The 23,181-nt window shown below is 38.8% G+C and overlaps 1 protein-coding gene and 1 long non-coding RNA gene across 2 annotated transcripts in view; one reads left to right on the top strand and one right to left on the bottom strand.

Moving 5' to 3' along the window:
- Positions 1-233: 233 nt before the first annotated feature.
- On the bottom strand, positions 234-17,805 carry LOC146543399 (uncharacterized). The gene is made up of 3 exons (XR_014886271.1): positions 17,619-17,805; positions 15,639-15,781; positions 234-1,119 (listed from the first exon to the last, which is right to left on the bottom strand). It is a non-coding gene; the product is annotated as an uncharacterized LOC146543399 (long non-coding RNA).
- NUP210 (nucleoporin 210) overlaps positions 16,231-23,181 on the top strand; it is a 61,112-nt gene continuing 54,161 nt past the window's right edge. Inside the window, exon 1 of the mRNA XM_019620031.2 lies at positions 16,231-16,432. Coding sequence (XP_019475576.2) covers positions 16,278-16,432 — 155 coding nt within the window. The 5' untranslated portion in view covers positions 16,231-16,277. The remainder of the gene's footprint in view (positions 16,433-23,181) is intronic.

Here is a 23,181-nt window from a genome sequence, read left to right as displayed (position 1 = left end):
AATGTGAGCTCCGTTGAGGAGAAAAAAAAAAAAAAAAAAAAAAGTGCCAATCTTCAGAGACCGTGCTTCAGCTTCAATGCTTAAAAAAAGGATCCGTTCTTTTAGGGCCAAGACACCCTCCAGACAGAAATACACGACATCACAAATAATTTACTGTCAACTATTTTGGGTTTAAGCTTTTGAAACAGGTAGCATAAAAATAATATATATATAATATATATATATATATATATATATAGGTGTGCTACAGATAAGATGAAATGGTTGGAAAGAAACAAAAAGAAATGGGACATTTATTCTCACTGAAACTTTTTTGTTTTTAATAGATATTCATTAATTAAAATTTCTGAGAAACTCATCTAATGTTTTCCAATGTTGAGAACCTGTGCTTCTTTAATCTCTTTGATCCCGAGGGCTTTGATCTTCCATGTGATGACATGACTGAGATCAGACATTTACTTTCACAGTGTGCAGAAAATGTGGAATTATTGATTCCGATAATCCAGCAGAGCAGAAAAAGGCCTGTGCTTTTTATAGCTCAGAAACTGATACAGTTCTCTTCCTCACTGTGGTACTGAACAGCTGGAAATGCAAGGCCTGAAAGCTCCTTAAAGACACAATTATTCTTCTCACATTCTTATCTTTGCTGTTTGAGTCCTTCTCCTTTGCTGAATTACATCTAACTGAAATCCTCTGGTTTTAAAACAATAGAGCATGATACCACTAGCCACCACTTCATGCCTTCAGAATCATATCTTCATGATGAGAGACACAGGCTATTACAATAGAATTCAGATGATACAAATCCCAGCAAAGATTTATTCCAAGAAGTCCTTAAATTGCATTTTCAAATTCACAGGAGTGACTCAGCTTAGAGCCTTAAACCAACCACTGAAAGAAATCTGAGGCTTAAGTCACTTTCATGCAGCGTAAACATCGACAAGTCAGTACCAAAATGGAGAAAGCTGTATTGAGTACAATGAGGTGATCCCTAAAGCAACAAAAGTTTTCAAAGAAGAAATCATAGGCCCCTTGAGAGGTGCAGCAAGCTACTTCGCAGGGTGGGCAGGAACACAGAAGAAAATCACGATGAAGTTAATAACGCGTTGTCTGTTGTCTCTGAATAATAATTAACATGGCCAACTAAGTGCATTTAGTTGATATTTTTTCTGTACCAGTTTTTAATGCTTTGATAACATGATTGATACTTAGTCTATGTATAACATATAAGAAACACAAATTTCTGTCTCGTATTTCCCAGTTTTCTGATTGCTCTGAACAGCAATGCTTTCAGGCATCTGGTAGTCAGCTAGTGGTAAAACTATAGCATACACTGACAAAATGCTTAGAAGTATAGTTTTTGTATTGTACCAAGAAAAGATTACATTTCAGATTTCAGGACTACTTTGTGTTATTGATGGCCTCATGTACACTCCTCATTAATCAAGTAACAATTGCTACACCTTCTCAATGCCACTACTATAATAATTGCCTAGTAACAACGCATTGGTACTTAAGCAAATATTTAAAAAAAAATAAAAAAGGAAATGCAGTTTAAGGAATATCTCTAAAGATATCAGTAAGTAGAAGAGAAACATTGCCACTAGAATAAAGTCTAGGAAGATCCCCTAGTCCAGAAATCACTTGAAAAAATAATCAGAATATTAAGTAAGTCCTTTACTTACAAATTAAAGCCAAGCACATAAAACATAAACAGGAGCATGGATGTTCTGATACTCATAGCACAACTATCATAGCACAACTAAATGGAACAATTAAGAGAACTCTGGAGTCTCAAGAGAAGACAGCAGTTCAGTGGAGCACGTGAGGTATATATCATCAGAACAATCATCATGACACAAGGCATGCTGGAAATATTAGTGTTGGGCGTAGGAAGCAGCAAACCTGCTTCTGATAAGTTCTTCACAATACAAGGCAAAGGAATATCAGTGATCACACAGAGGAAAAAGCTGACACCCAACCAACCATGAGGGTCCCTAGCTATAGAACACTCCTTCCCCCCAAGTAGCCTTTGTCCAAGAGCCATTCTTCCTTCAGAGGCAGGCCCTTAAGTGAGCCCAGGGAGGGAGGGACCCAGGGTCCACCCCTTCCAGTCACATGAAAGCACCTGAACTGCTTGCACCTGTGCTTCCTGAGCCAGCCACCCCCTTCACCAGGTGCTTTACCATCAATTCAGCCGTGACATAATAGTTCCCCTACAATTTCCAAATCTATTAACCACATCGATATTTTCATACTTCTGTGTTAGCTTTAGATTCATAAATTGCAATGAAGTAATGCCACAAGAACTATCTTAAAGGAATTTCAATGTCAATATTTACTTGAGCACAGACAACAAAAGTAAAGGAACTACAGAAATAGGAAAAAGTACACAACAGCTCCACTAGATACCTTAGCCTTTTTCCAGGCTTTAAAGCTCTGAACTATTCAGAAATTCTATTTCAGAGTCAAAGGCCTTCAAATAAAGTCTCCCCAGGCACCATGAAAAGTTTACACATTTGGATAGGAATATCTTCCATAAGTAGACTGAACCTTTTTAATTTGTTCTCAAATATCACTGTGTAGCTTAGTGATGAATTAACATAGTCAGACTCAAACTATATTAGCCATCATGAATTAATATCAACATTTTGAAGGACTTTTTTTAACAACTAGGTAGCTAATATAGTCCAACACATTAAGGCTGGTAGCAGAAAACAGATGTTTCAGTTGCTGAGTGGTTATGATGCAATGATTCTAAGAATGTAGGAATGGTAAAACATATTTGAATAAGGCAAAGCAGCTTCTCAGCTAATTGTTCCACATCACATCATCTAACTAAACTGTGGTTATTGATAAAAAGCTAAACTGTTACACAAAGTCTTTCAAAAGCAAAGCGGTATATACAGCAGAATGGTAGGGATATTCACTTTAATTTTAAAAAGGTGAAGAACATTCCTGTCACATTGATAACAATCCTTACAAGACTTCCCACAGTATTCTTAAATTCCCTTTTTCAGTCTTCAAGCAACATTTTTATAAAATGAACTCTACTGGTATTGATCCAGAACTGGATATACTGCCCACAGAAATTAGAAAAAGCAGACAAGGCTCTGCAACAGCTTAACGCCTTAAGGAAGCTGGAAATCTTTGAGGCAAGGACAAGCCCTATCAGCAAGGAGATATAGAACCAAAGGAGCACCCGCATTAGCTCTGCATGTAGGGCATGATTCTGGGGTGCTCTGCGGGGTGGCTGGAGCAGCTGTCATCCAGAACTTACACAAAATCCACTTGGGGCAAATTCTACTGCTTTCCCAGAGCTGGGACAAGATCTGCATTTATTTTCCTCAATAAAAAACAAATAAATCCCAGCATTTCCTAGCCATATAGCAATTAAAAAAAAAATCCATATATGCAAAGGAACATTTTATATATATACATGTTACGTATATAAAGACATGATAGAAGTATCATGGGGACAAATATAGACTTAGCACATCCTGCTCCAGTCCTAGTTTAAGAAACACTTGCTTTTGGAAAGTGTCAGAGTTAGGGATCCTTCATAGCATTCACAAAGAGAAATTCAGAAAAACACAATACCCTTTTGTTTTCCACACCATCTGACTAATTATCATAATTGAAGCAAAGCAAAATCATGGTTTTTTAACTATCCCAACAAAATTTTTCTTACTGTGTAGGGAGCAACTCATTTCTTACTTTTATTCCACAGGAAGTTATTTTGACAAAGACGTGCTGATCACATAACATAGTAGTAATAAACCTCCCTCATTTCTAACACTAATAGGCTGCTCATCTGTTGAAGCATGTCAATGACCAACAATTAGCAGCCTTCTCATTTAGCTACAGTGATTACACCCATTCTTATATTAGGATGGCATTAATTGCAGCTTATATCATCTTGATTTGTGGCACGTGGTGATTAAATGTAGCAGCAGGGAGTGGTGGTGGCTTTTCTTACTTCCTTCGCCACCAGAAAAGCTGGGAAAAAGCAAAGCAAGACAATGGCTGAGGCAGTCCAGCTCCCTGACCTGTTACGTGCTGCAGATTTCCATTCTTCTTCCCACTCAGTCCTCCTTTTCTCTAATCAGCAAAACTCATGAGAGTATTTGTTGCTCTCTCAAATTTAGCAATTATTAATTTGTTCCTAAAAAATAAGGGAGTAACTAAAAAGTAAGTTTTGTACGGTTGCATGGTTCCGTCACAGCCTGAACCTCTGATTGAGCAGCTGGGGAAAGAACCCAGTCAGCCCTGGGAGCACAGGTGAAGGCAATTCGGCTGTGTGACAGGAAGGGGTGGAGCCTGGCTGCACCGCTCTTAGACCTCATTGAAGAGCTGACTGCCACTGGGGAAGGATCTCTGGTTGAAGATCCCTTGGTGAAGTTTCCCCTGCAAACCTGGAATCTTCTGATCTTTCTGTCATTGCACTTCTAGTGAAACACCTTTTCCTATCGTGTCAGTCTGTTCAATTGCTACAATGGTCACCTGCGTCTCTTTTATTGCTTCAGTTAAAATTCTTGATCTCTGTGAAATCCATGCATCCTTCCTCTATGAGAGGGAGAGAAAGTCCCTCATTCAAACCTGGCAGAGCAGGTAGATATTTGCAATTTCATATGTATGAAAAAAAGCATCTGTTTCAAGTATGATGAATTAAGACATGCAGTGAAGTTTGTTGCTTTTCAAGCTTTCCCCTTGTGAAAGCAGTATCAGCCTTGCCTCTGAAACTGAGTTCTCCATGGCTTAAACCAAAGCTTATCATAGATGTTCACTAAGCTGTTCTGAGGGGTGCCTGAGGCTGAGGCTCCCTTACAGAACTGTTTATGCATAAAATTAATGAGAGCAAAATCTGTATCTAGTAATGCTGGAAATTGTCCAGTACATCCTTAAAACCAGGCATATCAAATAAAAACCAGGCATATCAAATAAGTGGTATTTATTCGTGCAATTGACACTATCATCAATACTACTATTCCTATAATTACGAGTAGTACAACTCCGGCTTGCAGGAATGTTGGGGAGACAGTTCACAGCAGTGGCACCTTGGTAGGTGAAGTGGACGTGGCAGAAAAGGAAATTATTTTTCTCCAGGTTATATTTTAGTTGTGCAGTAGAGATTAGGCTTCAGAGTACAAACTTCAATAATAAGGAGAAAACAAAATAAAAACTGTTGCCTATTCTGGGCTCTTGTGTAGGGTAGCTCATCAGAAGGGCTTATCCCAATACACCAGCACTACTTGAACAGGTAATTTAAGATTAAAAAACTATGCACATGAAAAAGGACACAAATTTGTTTCTACAATTAGTCTAATTCTGGTACTTCATACATTTTCTGTGCGTAGTTGTTTTTTTGTTTTAAATTCTAGCATATTTTTATTTGAACTTGTCTGTATGTTTTGTAACAGCCTGTTTTCTCACAACCTATTACTCATTTATTTGAACGTATGCATAATGAAACAGGAGGGAGAAAGCAAAACTCATTGCTGGCTTCTTTCCCTTGAACAGATTAACCTCCTCACGAAACACAGTATTCCCTGCTCACTGCGGAATTTATCCAGATTAGAAACCGTTTTCCCTGTAAGTATAGCTGAACAGTTGCAGTATATCTGATTCATTTGAACTGTCAAGACAAGTAAGCCTGTGAGGAGGTACCTTCTTTGTGTTTTCAAATACATTTTGCTGATGGCTTTTACTCCACTATATAACTGCTCCAATCATCAGGCATGATGCCAGCATACTGAGATGACCATAAAACCTCATGCACATTTTGGACTTCAGGTGAGTTGGCAGACTTTTCAACTTACAGATAATTAGAAACCTCCCTAGGGAATATCTAACTTCAGAAAGAGAAGATTGTGAGTTGTTCACAGTATGAAATAAATTGTACATAATATTTACTCACATTGATCCCTGAAGTGTGATATGCTTTGGGTTTGACAGCACTTCATCTTTCCTCTTCCTGGAGCACATGAGGAGTTGATTGACTAGTTGTGACGTAAGATAAGTACTGTTTATCCCTTTCTAATTCTGGCACAATACATGCTAATTTGACCTCTCTAGAAAAGGATCCTACTTTCTGGTTGTTTGCCTCGGAACACTGAACTGTTTACCCACTTTGTTAATTATTAGATAATCATATTTCCCCACTGTTTGGATAAATAAGGAACAGGGATGGAGGGGCAGGGGGTGAAGAACAGCTTAATGTGAAGACAAAACTTTGGACACCTTATGCTTCTCAGTATCAAATATATAAGCTGTTGTTTCATTAATCAAAACCCAAATACTTACATATTACAAACAGCTAAGTTTCAGTTGTTTGCAAAGTAAATCTGTCCATTTGACTGCATTATTAAGTGATGTGAGATCTATTTGTAATAATGTAACTAAAATGCAATTAATGCAGTTTATTATTGATGTAAGCCAGTATGGTAGGGATTTGCTTCTTTATTAGGCAAAAGGGCAACACTAAGATAAAAAGTAAACAAGTTGCAACTAAATTCAAATGCATAATGCATGTAAATATATAACCAGCTATAATCAATAGCCAGGTATAATTTCAGATCACTAGCCTGAACTAGGCTTGTGGGTCAGATAAGCTGTTTTGGGGAGTGATGTTTTGTCTCTGAGAGTCTCTAACACGTTAAGAAAACTGACTTTATTTTCTAATTTTTCATTTAAGTACTGAAAATGTTAAAAGCACCTATGCTTTGCTTTTCAATTCATTACATTCCCAACTGAAAGAAAAGTAGGTTAACCCGGTTCAAAATTTGCCTTTCTTGTCTTTTTAAGGGGAAAAACTTGGGGTCTTTTTGTTTTTTATCCCTAATCTTAGACTGAATGTGTATCAACCAATACCAGTGGAACAAAGTGCAGCCTGTAGCAGGGCTCAGGTCACTGTATGCAAAATGCCAACATTTTGCTATAGCAAATGCAATCAATTGTGAATTCCAGACTGTATTTCCACTTTTCAGATATGTTTATTTCACATCTCTGGATCAATTTAAAGCAAAATATGTAATTTAAGTATAACAATTCACAGAGCTTGCAGTGTACAAAATAAGTGCGTCCATAAATCTGCTGAGGGGCAAATTGCCTGTAATTATAATGATGCAATTTTTTAAAAAGAATTTAGGAAGTCAATAAAATATGTAGTTCCGTTACAGATGGTTATTGCACTGAAAGAATATTTTGAGCTCTATTTAGTTGCTTTTAATTAAATTATGTCCTATACAAGAAGATATAGGATTAAGAAAAGGGCACAGTTAAGAGACTGAGATATTGCTTAATATTTGAATTATGAAGCGTATGTTATTTTTTGCAAATATAGTACTTGCACATGCACATAGTTCTGCAGCATAACTAATCTCCTTAGTTCATTGCAAAATGAAACTCAGACATAAATTGGAAGGAAAAAATGGTTATGGGGCTTTCAGTGTAATTTTTCTCAGTAGGTTTGCATTACAATCCTTACAACTAAGCAGATGTAAGATCAGATCTGAAAGGAAATTCCTTGAGGGTCAAATGTATTCAGAACTCAGTAAAACAAAGTACGCAGTTTTACAGAGCTACACAAGAGTAGGGTTATTTATTTACTTATTTGAATTCTAAATTAAAAAAAAAAAAGTCCTTCATTATTTATACATAAAAATCTTCTTTGTCTGCTTTTTACCAAGTGTTTTTCGATTTGAAAAAGGTCATTTCATTCCAATTTAGCCAAATGCTAGTGAATAATTTAGTACCTTTCTCTGCTGTCCTGTCCTATTAATTAACTAGAACCAAACAGTTCAAATATTCAAATAATAACAAATCTTTACTCAAATAATTGCTTTGAGTCTGAATATTACCAATTAAAACAGTCAGTTATGAGCAAAGATGATCACAGAATCATAGAATGGCCTGGGCTGAAAAGGACCACAATGATAATCTAGTATCAACCCCCCCTGCTATGTGCAGGGTCGCCAGCCATTAGACCAGGCTGCCCAGAGCCACATCCAGCCTGGCCTTGAATGCCTCCAGGGATGAGACATCCACAACCTCCTTGGGCATCATCTTTGGAAATGAAAATTAATGAAAAATAATCTTTTCATCACTAAGTATTGCCAAAAACATAGGCCTTCAGACAACATACTACTGGGAACCTATCAGTAACCTCATTTGACAAACACAAAAGCTAAATTCTCCATTCTTGTACCTAATTTAGAACAGTGCTGCATAAAAATGTGGAGAGAACAATTCACAAATAGTAACTACAAGCTATAGAGTTTAAGACAGCGTGGCAATTCTGGGGCTCTTAGCTGGGACACTTAAAGGGTTTTACAAATTTTAAGTAGAACATGACAGTGATAAGATTAGTTATTATTCATCCAAGTTCATCCACTTTTTTTTTTTTTTTTTTTTTTTTTACAAGAGATCAAGAACAAATGTTCCAAAATACTTTAATTTCACTCTGGAGCAAAGTTCAACTTAGAAAACCATCTAGTCTTGTAGAATTACTCTTGCTTATATCATAACTAACCTCGTCCCTAACCTTAGTATGTGTAATGATAATAAACTCATAAGTAACTGTCTCTTTATCCCCTTATTAATACACTTGTTATACAAAGAGCTGATCTGAGACAGTGAAAACTTCCACAAAAGGAACCAAAGCCAATAAAAAAAGCAAGCTGGGGGGAAAAAGGAGAAAACAAACATGTCACTGGGATCCCAAGAAAGAACATTTATAAAGAACTTAAAAAACAGCATCACCAAGATGCCAGCTAGTTAGGAGAAATAAAATGGAAGAGTGATGCTGATGCGCACAGGGTGATCGCATAAGAATAAAAGCGAGCTGATAAAATCTTGTAGAGATCAGATCTTTTCTTCATAGAGCAACAGAAATCTGTTCAAGAAAATGTCACTAAATGGCACTGAGCCTTATTAAACAAAAGCAAAGGAAGAGAAACACTATTCAGATTCCAACTGTACCCAGCATGTGTTATAATGAAGGGCTTCCAACTTCTCACATTGCAAAGAAAACAGACTTGAAGATGGACTTCCAAATTATTCAGAAATGTCCCTATTTTAAGAGGGATGGAATGACCCTAGTGTATTGTGAATTTTTACTTTGAATTGGAACTAATATTTTTCTATCACATTGTATCAGTTTTATGTTTTTTTTTCATCACATTATCTTATGTAGATTTTGACTGCTACTGAGCACTGAGGATTTCTATACTGTGCTGGATGTTACTTTTGCCTTTTGGAATGACTGATAAGTTAGAACAGGACGATGCAAACAAGCAGTTCAGAATTTTCATTCTTATGTGCACTAGGTTACATTTGTCAATGTCTGACTGTCATCAAGCATTATGCTGCCAATTTGTCTACTTCTGTTTCTATGAAGTTCCTCACAGCCTCTTCTTATAAAGACTTACGCTAAATAATTTTGTCATCTGCAAATCCTGCTGACCTCATTTTTTCTTCCACCCTTCATTTCTGCCTTTCCAGATAATTAATGAATACATTAAGTACTATCTATAATACAGATCCTTGGGACATACTAATATTAACCTCCTGCTGAATTGAAAACTGACAGCCTAATGAATTAAATTCTCCACATAAGAATGGTGATGCAATAGAAATCAGGATGAGTTGAGCTTCATCCCTAACCTGAAGAAGAGGGGAAAAAAAACCCCAAAAAACATGAAGACAACTTCAGTAAGTACAAGCACCTGCAAGAGCTACTGAATGTTATGAGACTTGTGAAAAAAGAGGCTACTGCATACAGAATTTTATGCATCTCTAAGAGCTATTGTCCAGACTTAAAGAAGCTGGATATACCTTAATAAATAAAATCACCTGATCTCTGTGCAACTCTTTCACTTGCTGTTTGAAGAATCATTAAGCAATCAGTAATACCTCAAGCATTTTTCACCTGCAAAATCATTAAAAGTATACTTTGACAGAAATATCCTTGCAACCCCAAAATTTACTTGGGTATATGAAAGAATCATACAATCATAGATTCAGGAAGTACAATCTGTAGATTTTAGAGCTAATTTGAACAAGATGGTGCAATCAGACTTCATACTTAGAGCCATACAGATTTTAATGCACACATAACATATTGTATTCTGGTGTATACTGCAGCACCTCCTGCGTTTTCTACTATCATTCCACTGCAGTAAGTTAAATCTTCTTTGGAAGAACTCATTATTGAAATAACAGAAATTGTGTTATGTTTCTTCAAGGTCAGCAAGAGTCCCTGATTTTTTTTTTGTACTTACGTGAACCTTAAAGTGGAAAGTAAATTCTAATTTTACATTTGAAATGCATGTTATATACTACAAGCATGCATGGAAAAATACAGAAATATCTTGCTGAGTAGGTAGGTACAGAAGCCCTCTAGAGGTATGGCCTCACTTTGAACATTGTGTGCAGTTGTGGGTCCACAATATAAAAAGGATTTTAAGATACGTGAATACATTGAGAGGAGGGCAACAAAGGTGATGAAAGGGCTGGAAGGCATGTCCTAGGTGAGTAGAGGTTGTCAGGCTGGACAATAGGAAAAATTTCTTCACCGTAAGGGTGGTCAAACAATGCTTCAGGCTTCCCAGAAGAGGTTTGTTCCCCATACATGTCAGTGTTCAAGAGGCATTTGGATAACACAATCATTACCAGTGCTAGGTTAAGCAAAGTCAAAAGACTTCTGCCCAAAGTACTTCTGCTGGAAGACAGAAGAGATGCTGGAGCATAATAAATTGTCCCATGTTGGTGTTTAAAGCGTAGAAAATAAGAAAACAGTTCGGAACAGTGTTAACATTTAAAAAGACATAGAACTATTGTACTTGATTGCCCATTTAACATTTCTGAGGTGTACATACCATAATATGAAGTTAAGTAACCTTGAAAAGATCATAACTCATTTTCCTTATTGCCATTACCTAAGTCACTAAACATATTCATAAGCCTATTTATACATTTGACTAATTATTTTCAAGATTTAAGACTTCTGTGATTTCCTAAATTTCCCTGATGTATTTAAGGGGAAACAAAGGTTGGGATTTTTGTTTGTTTGTTACTCTTCTATTTCTTGTGAATTCTCATCACTCATGCATTCATTCAGTTGTTCAGTGAATAGCTCATTAATATGATTTCAATCTCTGTATAAAGGCACATGGAAAAAACACTATTATGTAACACTTTGAAAAGAGCTATAAATAGGCTTCTTTAATAACCATAAATTTACATTAGAAAGGTAGATAAACTCCGATGTTAAAAACGTTTATTTTTATCTGATGTTACTGTTTCATAATCTCAGTGTTATCAGACATTCTGAATAATTGAGTAAGCTCTTGGTGTTTATACTATCTGGGAAAGTCTTGCTTATTAAATGGCTTTATACAATAGGAATAGAGATTTATAAAGAGCTACATTTCTCTTTGTTACTCCATCACACTTACCTGGTACATGTTTAAAAACTACCCATGGCAGCCAGGGCAGACTAGATTAAAGCAACGAATGACAGATTTGGCTCTGATTTAAGTGATGCTTCTAAACAAAAGTGGTCCCTTCCAAATAATTTGAAAGAAATCAACTTTGCTGGAATTTAACACACTTTCCTTATTACTATTAACTGGCTGCCTTGATTTTAGTAATTTCCTGAATTTATGCCTTCCTTTGGCCAAACATCTTCTCATGATGTAGCTTGGAAAGAAAATACTGGCAGGAATAATGAAAGTATTCAGTTTTACAGTTGCTATGAATCCATCATTAGTTTTGTAGAGAATAGTTGCAAGGCTGAGAGTGTTCTCATAAAATCTTCAATATGCGTATGAAGACACAAAAAGTCTAATACAGTAAATTGAACATGATAACTCTACTAGTAGAGAAAGCAATAAAGAAATAATTGAAAAATGAATGTTGTTTTATATACTGTGTCTATGATATCTATTTTAAAGTAATGAAATGTAATGCACTTTCTGGCAATTCAATCTCTGTAGCAGCAGATCAAAGACCTAACAGAGGCAAGTACTTGAGCCGTGCACCTCTGACACCAGGATGGATGCATACTCAGTGAGTTCTGCCACTCAGGCTGAGCAGCTGTGTATATTTTCACATTGGTAAGACCTTTTATACAGTTGAAATAATGGCTGGTTATAACCAAACACTCAAATACAATGATCTAATTCCCACCACTCCTATCATAGTAAGAAGGGATGTCTGTTACAATCTATTTTTCTTCTCTTGACTGTTTAAGTACATTTTCATGCATAGGACTACTACTTTACTTCCATGGCTGGTGCTTCTTTGATGGAGATATTTTACAGGGCTCTGCAGATGTGAGGATGGAACCAAATAGCAAACTAAGCAGGAAGAAAGCAAAGCAGTGAAAGCTATAGAAATAGTCAGCCAGGAAATACACTGTACTTTGAGAGCACAGATGAGTAAAACAGACACAATGAGGGCAGCTCAAGTGTTATCAGATGTGGCCTGATAAGAAGGAAGGAAATTGACCAATGTTTCCCAGCTATTTTGCAGGATATAATTTTACCCTCCTTAAACAAAAAACACCAGAAGAAAAAGGTTCTGATATCTTTGATATTCTCACACAAATATACTGCTAACAGCCCACTTTCTTTCTCCAACTCCATTAACCTGCCTTTTCATTTTCTACTCAGCTTGGTGTGTCCTCCTTGAATTCTCAACCATAGAATCCACACTCTTAAAAGAACAGTCTTTCCATTAAACATACTACAATTACAATTACTTGGTTGCCTTTCTTCAGACTTTAATTTATCTGAAAGGTTCATAATGGCAACAGCGCAGATTTTTTTTTCATTGATCTACTGTGTGAAATCTGATTTTCCTAGTTTCATGAAACTGTCCATACAATTAGACTGTATACAATGCATTTATCTGCTCATACAACACAGAGCCCTATACTGTTAACGCATACAGACATATCCATGCAGGATATGGTTGAAACTTCTCAATTAGTAATACTAAGCTTAAACAAGTATACTTTAATAGAATCTTCCAGACCTCATGATGTTACTTGGCTAGAATTTAACCTTTTGAGTTGCAATTGATATTGATATACACTTGATATTTTGTTTGTTTTGTTTAGAACTACTTTGGAAGATTTAAAATTATTCAGACATTTTAAAATATGAAATGCCTGAAAATAAAGGCAGGTGCTTTTTTTCTTTTTTTTCTTTTTTTTTTTTTTAAAGTAAGCTTTTTCTTCTGAAGCTGATGTTTTCTTTGATAAGAATTTGGCAGATACTCAGGCCTGAATCCAGGAACGCATACAGATACATGCTTAGTATCCACATCAAGTTGGTTCAACCTTCCTGAACATAACCCCTGCAAGCAGTTGTACTGCTAAAACAGGACACGTATTGTATATCCTCGAGATCTGAGACAGGGGAAGAGCTGAGGCAATTCTTCGAGAAGACAAGTGAAAAAGCTGCATCAGCACCTGGTGTTTTGTTATTTACTCAGTGTATTTTGATTGCCTCTTAAATTTCTTTAAAACACCGTGCTTCTACTCAGTCTCAGCTGCTTGGAGAATAACCGTTTGCCTTTATCCTTCTCACAGCCAAACAGCTCATTAAAGTACTCCCCATCATCATTCAATAATTGCATTCTTTGTGACCAAAAACATTTCCATTTTTGCTCCTCATCAGGCTTACTTTTACATGCATATCAGTGTACAAACATCTCACATTACAAAAACATCCTTCCTGCTCCTATTGTCTAATGTGCCAGCTAACCATCGTTCCACATGAAACTACTTCTACACTCTTTGTACTGCCATTTCAGCCTGAGAAAGATGTGCTGACTCCATACTAGTCCCATACTAGTACAGAAAAAGAAACCCAAGCACTGCAGCAATTATACTGTCAACCAACAAGTTTAGTAACTTCTCAGAGTGTGCAGCAAGTCTTCCTCCTATCCTATTCTTTTCCAAAACAGTCTCTAATGATAACGCAGTGTCACAATGTATACTTTCAATTTAAGTAAGTAGAATACTTACTTCATAATTTTACTGTCTAATGGAAATTGCAGAGTTGCTCATCAATGTCTTCTCCATAATGCACTTCTTACAATTGTTTTGAAAGCTTCTGATGTCAGATATTTAATTGCTTCAGGTCTTAAGCTCACGTTGATGTCGCTTATGAAATATTTTAAGTCACCCAGGTCTAACTATACAAGAACAACAATCTTCCAATTATACAGAATAGTTACTTATCAGGTACTGCAGATTAAGATACACTCAGATTGCAAAAGCAATTTTTAACAGCTAGGAAGCACTTTTTTCTCACCTCATTCAAAGCAAAGTACTGGCTATCTACTCCTTAGCCACTCTGCTGTAATTACGTTGGAATCGACTGTAAACGTAAGGTATTGATTTGATCACGGGCTATTTTATCCCATCCTTCCCTAATATCTGAGTCTTTCTTTTCTGAACTTTTCTCCAGAACACATCTATGAAAGAAGATTATGAACTCTGTGACAGAGTACACAAAGAAGTATCATTTTTTTGGGGAGCAGTGTAGTGTGTAGTTCCTTGATTTGCCAGAACTTTTAATACTGTAAGTATTTCTGGGCCCAGTTCCCAGTGACTTACATTGCAGCTGTGAAGTTCAGCCCTTCTCTAAAGCCATGCCATTTCATTATGTGCATTCAGAAAATGAGCAATATACAAACAGAAGCTGCAGTGAGAAGTGAGCTGTCCAGCACAACACATCCCCATAGGACAGAACAGGGAACAGTCTGACAACTAACACACTATAGCTGAATAAATACTGGAAAAAAGTATACTCCTACGTAAATAAAAAGTCCTGTGTAAACTTACTTGCTTAGAATAGATGAGAATCAGTGAACTTGTTAATGTAAATTGTAAATGGGCAACATATGAGCTATGCCGCTGAATGGCATCCAAACTCTCTAATCAGAATTCAAATACTTTAAAATCAAAATGATTCTTCCCTTCTTTGTGTCCCTTATCTCACTGAATATCTAACCAAATTCATTCATGATAGAAGTGATTAATTCAAGGAGTTTGACTTTTCTCATGTACTGAATGGTAAAAAGATCATACTGCTAAACATATGGCGAAATAATTATATATGTGAGTGAACACTGTCAACAAGGTATGAGTGCAATATCAGTCTGGCTTTTGACTTACAAAATACAATGTTTTTTTCAGAGTACTTTAAGGTGTGTCCAATCTTCTAAAAAATCAAATTAATAAATACAGAAATTTCATCATATGGAACAATGATTATTCCTACATACATCATCCATTCATTTTAAATTTTCAGCAAAAAATACCTGCAACAAAGTGAAATGAGCATTACGATATTGTCCTCCACTACAAAGTCCAATAAGTACCTTGTGGTAAAGCATGTGTTTTGCAAGGTATTTACAAAAAACAGCAAAAAAAAAAATGCTTAATTGAAATGTGTGCTTCTTGGATTCCATTTCAGGCTCTGAATACTTAAATATTTACAGATCTATCAGTGCTGGTTGAGTCTTCACTCTCTATTCTTTCCATGCTGTCCTACCGCACTTCTGAGCACTACAGGAAAAGGTCAATCCAGCATAAGGCCAGCTGACAAAATCCACCTACTTACTGTGCTCCTTGGAGGGGCTCCAAGCTGCTCACACCACGATCACCACTGCATTCACCTGGCTTGCAGAGTTCACGTCCCACACAGTTCCCTTTCTGGCTTCCTTAACCTCTTTCTGCACTTTGGTCCACGCACCACTTCTTCACCTACGGCACGAAGAGTACAGGAAAATAAGTCTTCCTACTTGAATTACATAGAAAGGATATAGGATGTATTTGAAGGATATAACTTTTAATCACAAAAACACTGTTTAGCCTAGCTATTAGTAACACTCTAAGTAGCACAACCAGCGCAGAGAGAGTACAATATATAGCGATACATAATGTAAAAGTTGAGAGGTGACACACACCTCCTCACTGGTATTTTTGAACTGGGGGGAGGATTCAGGTTGCGTTTTTAATCGGTAAAGTCTATTATAACCAAATCGCCGCACACCTCCGTGCTTCGGACGCTCAACGAGTCCCTTATCGACCTCAACCACGCCAGGGCTGCAGGGCAGGGCAGGCCCATCCCCTCTCCTCCCTTCGCCCCTCCGCCCCCCCCGGGGCGCCGTCCCGCCCTGCCCCGCCGCTGACGTCCCTCCGCCCGCGGCGCACTGCCGCCCTTTCCCGCCCCCAGCGGCGGCGCTCCCCGTGGAGGAGCATGGCTCCCCCCGCGCCCTGGGCGCTGCTCCTCCTGCTCCTTCTCCACCGCCTCGCCGCCTCCTCCAAGCTCAACATCCCCAAAGTGCTGCTGCCCTTCACCCGCGGCACCCGCGTCAACTTCACGCTGGAGGCCAGCGAAGGCTGCTACCGATGGTGAGTGCAGGTGCCGCCGTTCTCTGTCCGCCACTTCTCCCGGCTGCACCTGCGGCGTTCCCTCCCTCCGCCCGGAGAAAGCACGAGCCCCGACCTCCGGGCACCGCGCTGTGCCGCAGCGGGAGCCGTGCCGCCAGGCCGCCCGCCAGACGGGCTCATGTCGCTTCGGCGCTCCGCCCGCTCCCCGTGCGGAATCCCCGAGGGGAAAGGCCGTTCCCGCCCTGCTCCCACACGTGTCCTCGCACTGCAGCCTTGTTGCCGCTCACACTCCGCAGCACACAGGTGTGGGCACGCCGCCTGGGCTGAGCGCTCCGTCACCGCTATAGAAATGCCCCTTCCTCGCTGAGTAACGAGAGACCGCCGGGTCGGGGTTTGGTTACCAAAGCGAGCGAGGGACTGAACGACAAATAGCTATTAAAGATTTAGAAACTGTGTCGCGGCCTCCATGTTAAATGAGTGCTATCAGCTCCTTATCTTCTCTTTAATATGCCTAAACTATAATTTAGATGAGCAGGAAGTTTCTGTTGAAGAAGCTGTGGCAGCCAGGATATGCTCGGGATGAGGCCAGACAGGTGCTGACAGCTTTCAGCTGTTACTTGGTAGCTGGCAGTTACTGAAGCACATTGTTTTAGGTCTGTTTTCACTGTATCAGTTTATTTGTGTTACCACCCTTCCTATCGCTGTGTAGTTCTGTGGTTTAGGTCTGTGGTAACTCAGGTGTTATTCCACATATTGGAGTATCCAGAGTTGGCCAGAAGCAAGTTAGAGCCAGCTGCACGTGGTGATGTAACTTACTTACATGGACTGCTTTAGTGGCAAAGTGCAGGGATTTTCCTTTCTGTAGTCTTTGGAGGTAAGCGAGTCCCTAAGGGCTTTGCTGTGGGGGGTGAAGTACATTCTAGAAAGGTGGGAGCAAACTCATTAAGCACTAGTAAAGTCTGGGAGGTGTGAGCAGCCTTCCCTGTTCTGCCAGTGACCGGCTGGCTGATGCTGGGCTGTCTGCTGCTCTTCCTGCACGTGCCAGACACTGTCAGAAGTATGTGGGCACCTGTATATCATACTAAGGTCTACAGGTGGAGGGGTAAGACTGTGCTCTAGAGAAATGCCATACTTGGTCCATTAGAGAGAGATCAAATGAGGGTGATCTGTAGTCATTACAGAGCACATTATGCCATGAGTCACGTACCTTGTGCACATTGGCTTCAGCAGTTTCCATACTCTCCCTCTGTATGTCTTCAGAGATGAATTCTGGTTGAGAATTGAGGAACCTATACCAGCTTCATACAGGATGCCATCACTTTCTGTACTGGGGTTGTAAATGTGTTTTTGCTCGCTTCTGCTTTGCAGGGACTGGCAGGATGTGGGTGGTAAAACTCAACGTGTGCTTGCAAAACGGTTAGAAGGAAGCAGTAGCTGTGTGTGTGGGACTGAGCGGAAGCAGTAATACTTGTCATGCTCTGTGTGTTTGCTAGACTGCATCTGCATCTCTCTGCATCCTTGCCCTTGAGCTGTAGGGTATTAGAAAGATACAGACTGCAGGGGCAAGTCTATATTGACTTGCTGACAAGTTTCCTGTACTTTATGAAAAGGCTGTTGGTAGTAGCTGCTAACGGAGAGAGGCCATTAAACTGCAGAAGTTTGGAAGTACCAATATTAATGAGCTCAGAAGTAGTGACCGTATCTGTAAAAGAAGGGTTAGATTTCCATGTGTAAAAACAGAGATTATACGTTTGGGGCCTGAGGAAGGAAGGAACTGAAGTTGTCTAATGCTAATGTCTAATGATTGTAGGGTGGGAAGTAGCATATGAAAGCTGCTCTCATGTTATCAGCATCTATCTTCCAGAGTTGTCTTTTGAGTATTTGAAGTGCAGCATTAGTCATGCCAAGCATCCGGGGTCCATACCCAATTTCTTGTCTATGACATGTTGTGACTTAATTTCTTCTAGTTTCCCTTTGGAGCTTATCTTTCCATGTTTAACTCCAAAAGCAGGAGGTTTGCAAAATGATCAAAATAATCACTGTGATGCTGAAAATTCCTCAGGTGTTTTTTGATATATATTTTTTTAAGTTGTTGTGCTTTCGGGTCTTTGGGTTGCCTTTATGTTCTTTTTTTTCTTTTCCTTCTTTTATTTTATTATTTTTTTCTTTTTTTAAATCTTTATTTTCAAACACATGGTTTTCCTACCTGTAAGTTTTGTACATAGTACTGTCTTCTGGGATAAGACATCCTATGTGATATATTCAGCACTTAAATCACATTTTTATCTATTTTTTAATTATCTTAATCCTGAAGTTACACCTGGCAGATTGAAAGCATTGAGAAGCAGAATTCTCTCCTTGAAATCTGCCTCAACATAATGACAACTGGAGAGAATGGAAAGCAAAAACATTTTCCCTGAAGGTATACAGCATGGCAGGGTATTTCTAGCAGAAGTTATGTGTAGCATCTATATGTGTTGACATGTTTGTAACAGTACTATTTCATGTCTTTAGAATTAAGGCTTATGGTAAGAATCAGTGGAAAGCTGAGCTTCTGAAGTTACATTTGGGAAATACAACTGATTAAATTTAGATTGCTGTGGTCAGTTTCCTTATGGAAAGGTTACAGCTATGCAAAGATGATAGTGGCTGTTGAATGCTTGTTGCCAGTGTAATGACGTTGAACTGATTTCTCTTGAAAGGTTTCGTATGTGCTGCTGAGGCTGCTGGTGGCAGAACTGAAGCTGCTGCCCTCGTGGCAGAGTGCTGGCTGAGATGCAGTGGCTCGGTGCTGTTTGGGCTGTCATGGATGGTGCTTTCTGAGAAACCAAAGCCTGTGCTCAATGCTGCTGTTGCAGCGATGGCTGGCAAAGCTCGTTCTCTGACTCCTTATCTTGCATTTCTGTTATTGGTTTGTAAATTTATCTTATCACTCCATGAGATATACTTGATGGCTTGCAGTGTTCTGTAATAACACAGCAGGGTTGCTGACCAAGTCTGTAACCTTGTTTTGCTGCTGACAATCTAAAGATATTCAGCTTTTTCATCACTGCTGTTGTTTCCTGGATACCTGTGTTAGCAGGAGTCTACAAAAGCCTTGTCTGAGTTTCTAACTGAAAAATTCTAGTGTGAGACACTGATTGTCACTTCCCTTGCTATAAAAATATTCGTTATGTAGTGATTGTTACTGCCTGCTGTTCTTACCTCTTCCTTTGGTATCCACCTGCACTGCATTTCCCCTTGGCAGGGCCATTGTAGAGGGTGGCAAAGCATTCCCTCTCCTCTGGGAGGTGCCCACGCTTTAGTGGGTGCTTTCTCAGCTCCACTGGGAGCTCCTGTGGATGTAGAAGCAGCTCAGGATCAGCCTGAGGTTGGGTACGGAGGCAGGCTGTGCTGCTGTGGCTCTGCACCATTGGTGTTATGGTGGTTTGAAACCAGAGAGGGTGGCATGAGTGCCTGGTAAGTTCTGTCAGAGCTGAAGAGGTACAAGTAGTAGTTGTGCTTTTTTCTCTTAGCAAATGTGTTAACCTGCAGTGCAGGTTTACTCCTGGGGAAGCTTCTTCTGAATCGGAGCACGTCCTGCCTAGGAAGGAGGACAGGGAGAGCAGGCATTTGTGTTGCTTGTTAGTTTGGCAGCTGTCATTGCTGGACATCTATGAATTGCTCTACGAGTTTTGCTCTCGTGTGGATGTGGATCATCTAAGCTTGCAGGGTGTCCACATATGACAAGGTTTCATAGGCTGGATAGTCTGAAATAATGCAAAATGCGAAGTCTGTTTCAGAATGAAACTACCATTTTTCACTTAATTTTCTATTTTGAAATCAGGTTAAGCTAATGTCAGAAAAACGTATGTAGGGGAACCTTTACTTGTTGCGTTCTTTTAGTTGCATGTTTGCAGTTCAAAAACACCGAGCTGACTAGCAGGGGGACAGTGCAGCATGCTGTTTCCCCTCCTGCAGGCAAGACACAAAGATAAGCACTTGCAGTAAAATGCTTTGGGCCACCTGTTGATTTGACAAAGTATGCAAGTTAGCTGGGCTGTGTTGGATTGTGAAAACAATCACCACTGGCTTAACTTGGCCTCCTCTGAAGTTAATGCCATGTCAACCAATCACTTTATAAATCTCATGAGTGAAAGCTTCATTCTTGGCTCATTTTGTGGCGTGTGATGTTTCCATTTGCCTTTAAAACAGAACTGGATAGAGGATTTCTTGCTGCTTTTTGTTTTCCCAGTGCATTGCAAAACATCCTATGAGAGGACTGAGTGAGCAATAGAGATAATCTCCCACTGGATAGTTACAAATCCTTAAGATTTGAGGCGACTACCAGATTTCCTCTGTGCTTTTTTTTTTTTTTTTTTTTGGAGTGGGATCAGTTCCCATATCCTCAGTTCTCTAGGAATATAATTTTTATCATATAACTACAGTTGCCTGTATGCTATTCTGCCTCATGTTCTTTTTTGTATGCCAGCAGTGTTAGCCTCTAGAGTGGGCTAACGCTGCTGGCATACAAAATGAGCAGAAGTAAGGCAGTTCTGCATTGGTCGGTCTAGTCCTATGAAACTCCTTAAAACCTTTACTGTCTGCTTTCTCTGGTTGTGCATCCACCTACGTACCTGAATATTCTGAAATATTCAATTTGGTTATGGTACATCTCTGCAAAGGTGGATTTTTGCTCATTTAATCAGTTACATTTAGTCCAATGAGCTGACAAAGCAATGTAATATGTGGAAGCAATGCAAATCAGTAGCGTTTTCCTGGACGTGGGGAAATAATGTTTGCCTTATCTTTAAACCAGCTGATAAGAAGATTAAATATAATCCTTGAAGTATTCATATGTGATATCATAGAACAGTAAATAAAAATAGAGGAATGGAGCTGGATAGATCCGTAGGTGTAATCTTGCCACTCAGTTCTGTGTCCAAGGGAGAAAAGCTTATGAATGAAATGGAAATGAGCGAGAGGGCTGGCTGTCATTATTGCAACTTCTGTCAATTTTTCTGTAAGTAGGATTTTATTCATGGGGAAATAAATATTGGCACTTCTCTTAGCTTTTTTTCACCTCCACCTCATCCTTCTTTCTAGTACTCTCTCCCTCCCCCCCATTTTGCTCTTTCTTCTAGAGGCTGATATGAGATTGAGAGCTAGTGCCAGACATGCTTCCCATTGCTTGCTTCTCAGGATCTAATTTTGACCTCTGGCAAGCCTAGCTTTCAATATATAGCACACACTGTCGTGCTGCTGAAGACCTGCTGTAAGTGGAAGATAATATAATTTACACTCTTTGGTGTCATTTTAAAGTAGAAGTTTCTTGTCTGTCTAGGACACAAGAGCAAGCCCTTTGTGTCTTGCAGCACAGTAATGCCACTATAATACATAGTCTATTTGATTATGCCTTATCCTTTCTGTGCTTGACCCTGACTCAGACGTATCTGAAAACAGTGTGTTTTTTTGATGTTGACAAATGATATGAGGGGTCATCAAATATTTTGTGGTTTTGGTGTTTAAAAAAACAAGCAAATAAACAAAACAGACATCATGCAAATTGCTTTATGATGTTAGTCTCAGTAGGCTCTACGTCACCTACCCAGTTCAGGTAATTGCCTCAGATAAGCAGGCATCCTGTCAGTAATAAAATCAAAAATGTAGTGTCAATTAAGAGTTAGCCCATGTCCAGCCGTAAAAGCTTAGAATTTTCTCTATAATTGTAGAGTTTATCTAAGTTTACAGCTAAAATTTAACTCAAACTATTTCTTTGTTCCTTTTTCTAATGTGAAAATTATTCTGTAATTCAGTTTAGTTCTGTAATGCTATTATTAGTGCTAACTGTAGTTGTCATGTACTGAAATACTTAATGATATATTAAAAGAACAAATACAGCGAAACTCCTGTTGTGTTGTAAACAATCAATTTCAGACTTAAAAAATCCAAATCTTCAATTAATCAAAAATCCTCATGGCAGAGAATATTGAACAATGTATACAACTCAATTCCATAGGTACATGCTTATTTTAAACTGCTGGAATGCTTATTAAGTCAGATCTGCAAGCTCAGCTTAAAAAGCCTATGGGAGAAAAGATTGCCTGGTGTGAATGCTAATCTTGTTAGGGAACTTGCTAAATGTTGGCAAACTGTTTCATGTTTGCTTAGGAAGCTACAGAGTAACAGGAAAATAATGAATTGGTGATTCTGAAATAAGTAGCTTTATAGCAGATGTAAATGTGCCAGTAATACACAAACACAGCATTATTTTAGAACCAGTGTAAAGCCAGTATAAAAATTGTTTATATTTGTGTGCGTTGCTTAGGTATCTCAAATCCAACAAATCAAACGTTTTGAAAATTCCAAGTTAGCAGTTACGACTGTTGTTTTAAAATCCTTTAAGACTGGTCTTTCCGTAAGCAAGACATTGCTGGAGGCACACCAATATTATGAATTAATAATTCATTGAATTAATGGATCTTGCCCAAGATAAGCATATTATAATGCTTTGTGGTGTCTAATGAACCTGTGTGCCTCCAAATAGCAGGCACAATTAAAAATGTTCCAGCTGGGCTTTTGTGCCCTTGGGTGACAGGCTTCTGGGGCCTCGCTACCTGCACAGGTATAACAGGATAAAATCCAGACCCATATGCAGGGAATCAGAGAGGTGAAACAGAGTTGTTCTTGTTTTGTGAAGTTCCTGTGAGAAAGGCAATGTTCCTGCCTCAGTGGCTGCTTTGAGCTGGATAGATTTTTGGTTAAATAGATATATTGTTTTGTACGCTTGG

Source organism: Meleagris gallopavo, chromosome 14 (genome assembly GCF_905368555.1).
Source record: "Meleagris gallopavo chromosome 14, MGAL_WU_HG_1.1, whole genome shotgun sequence".
Classification (NCBI taxonomy): domain Eukaryota; kingdom Metazoa; phylum Chordata; class Aves; order Galliformes; family Phasianidae; genus Meleagris; species Meleagris gallopavo.
This window is presented reverse-complemented; position numbering and strand designations above follow the sequence as displayed.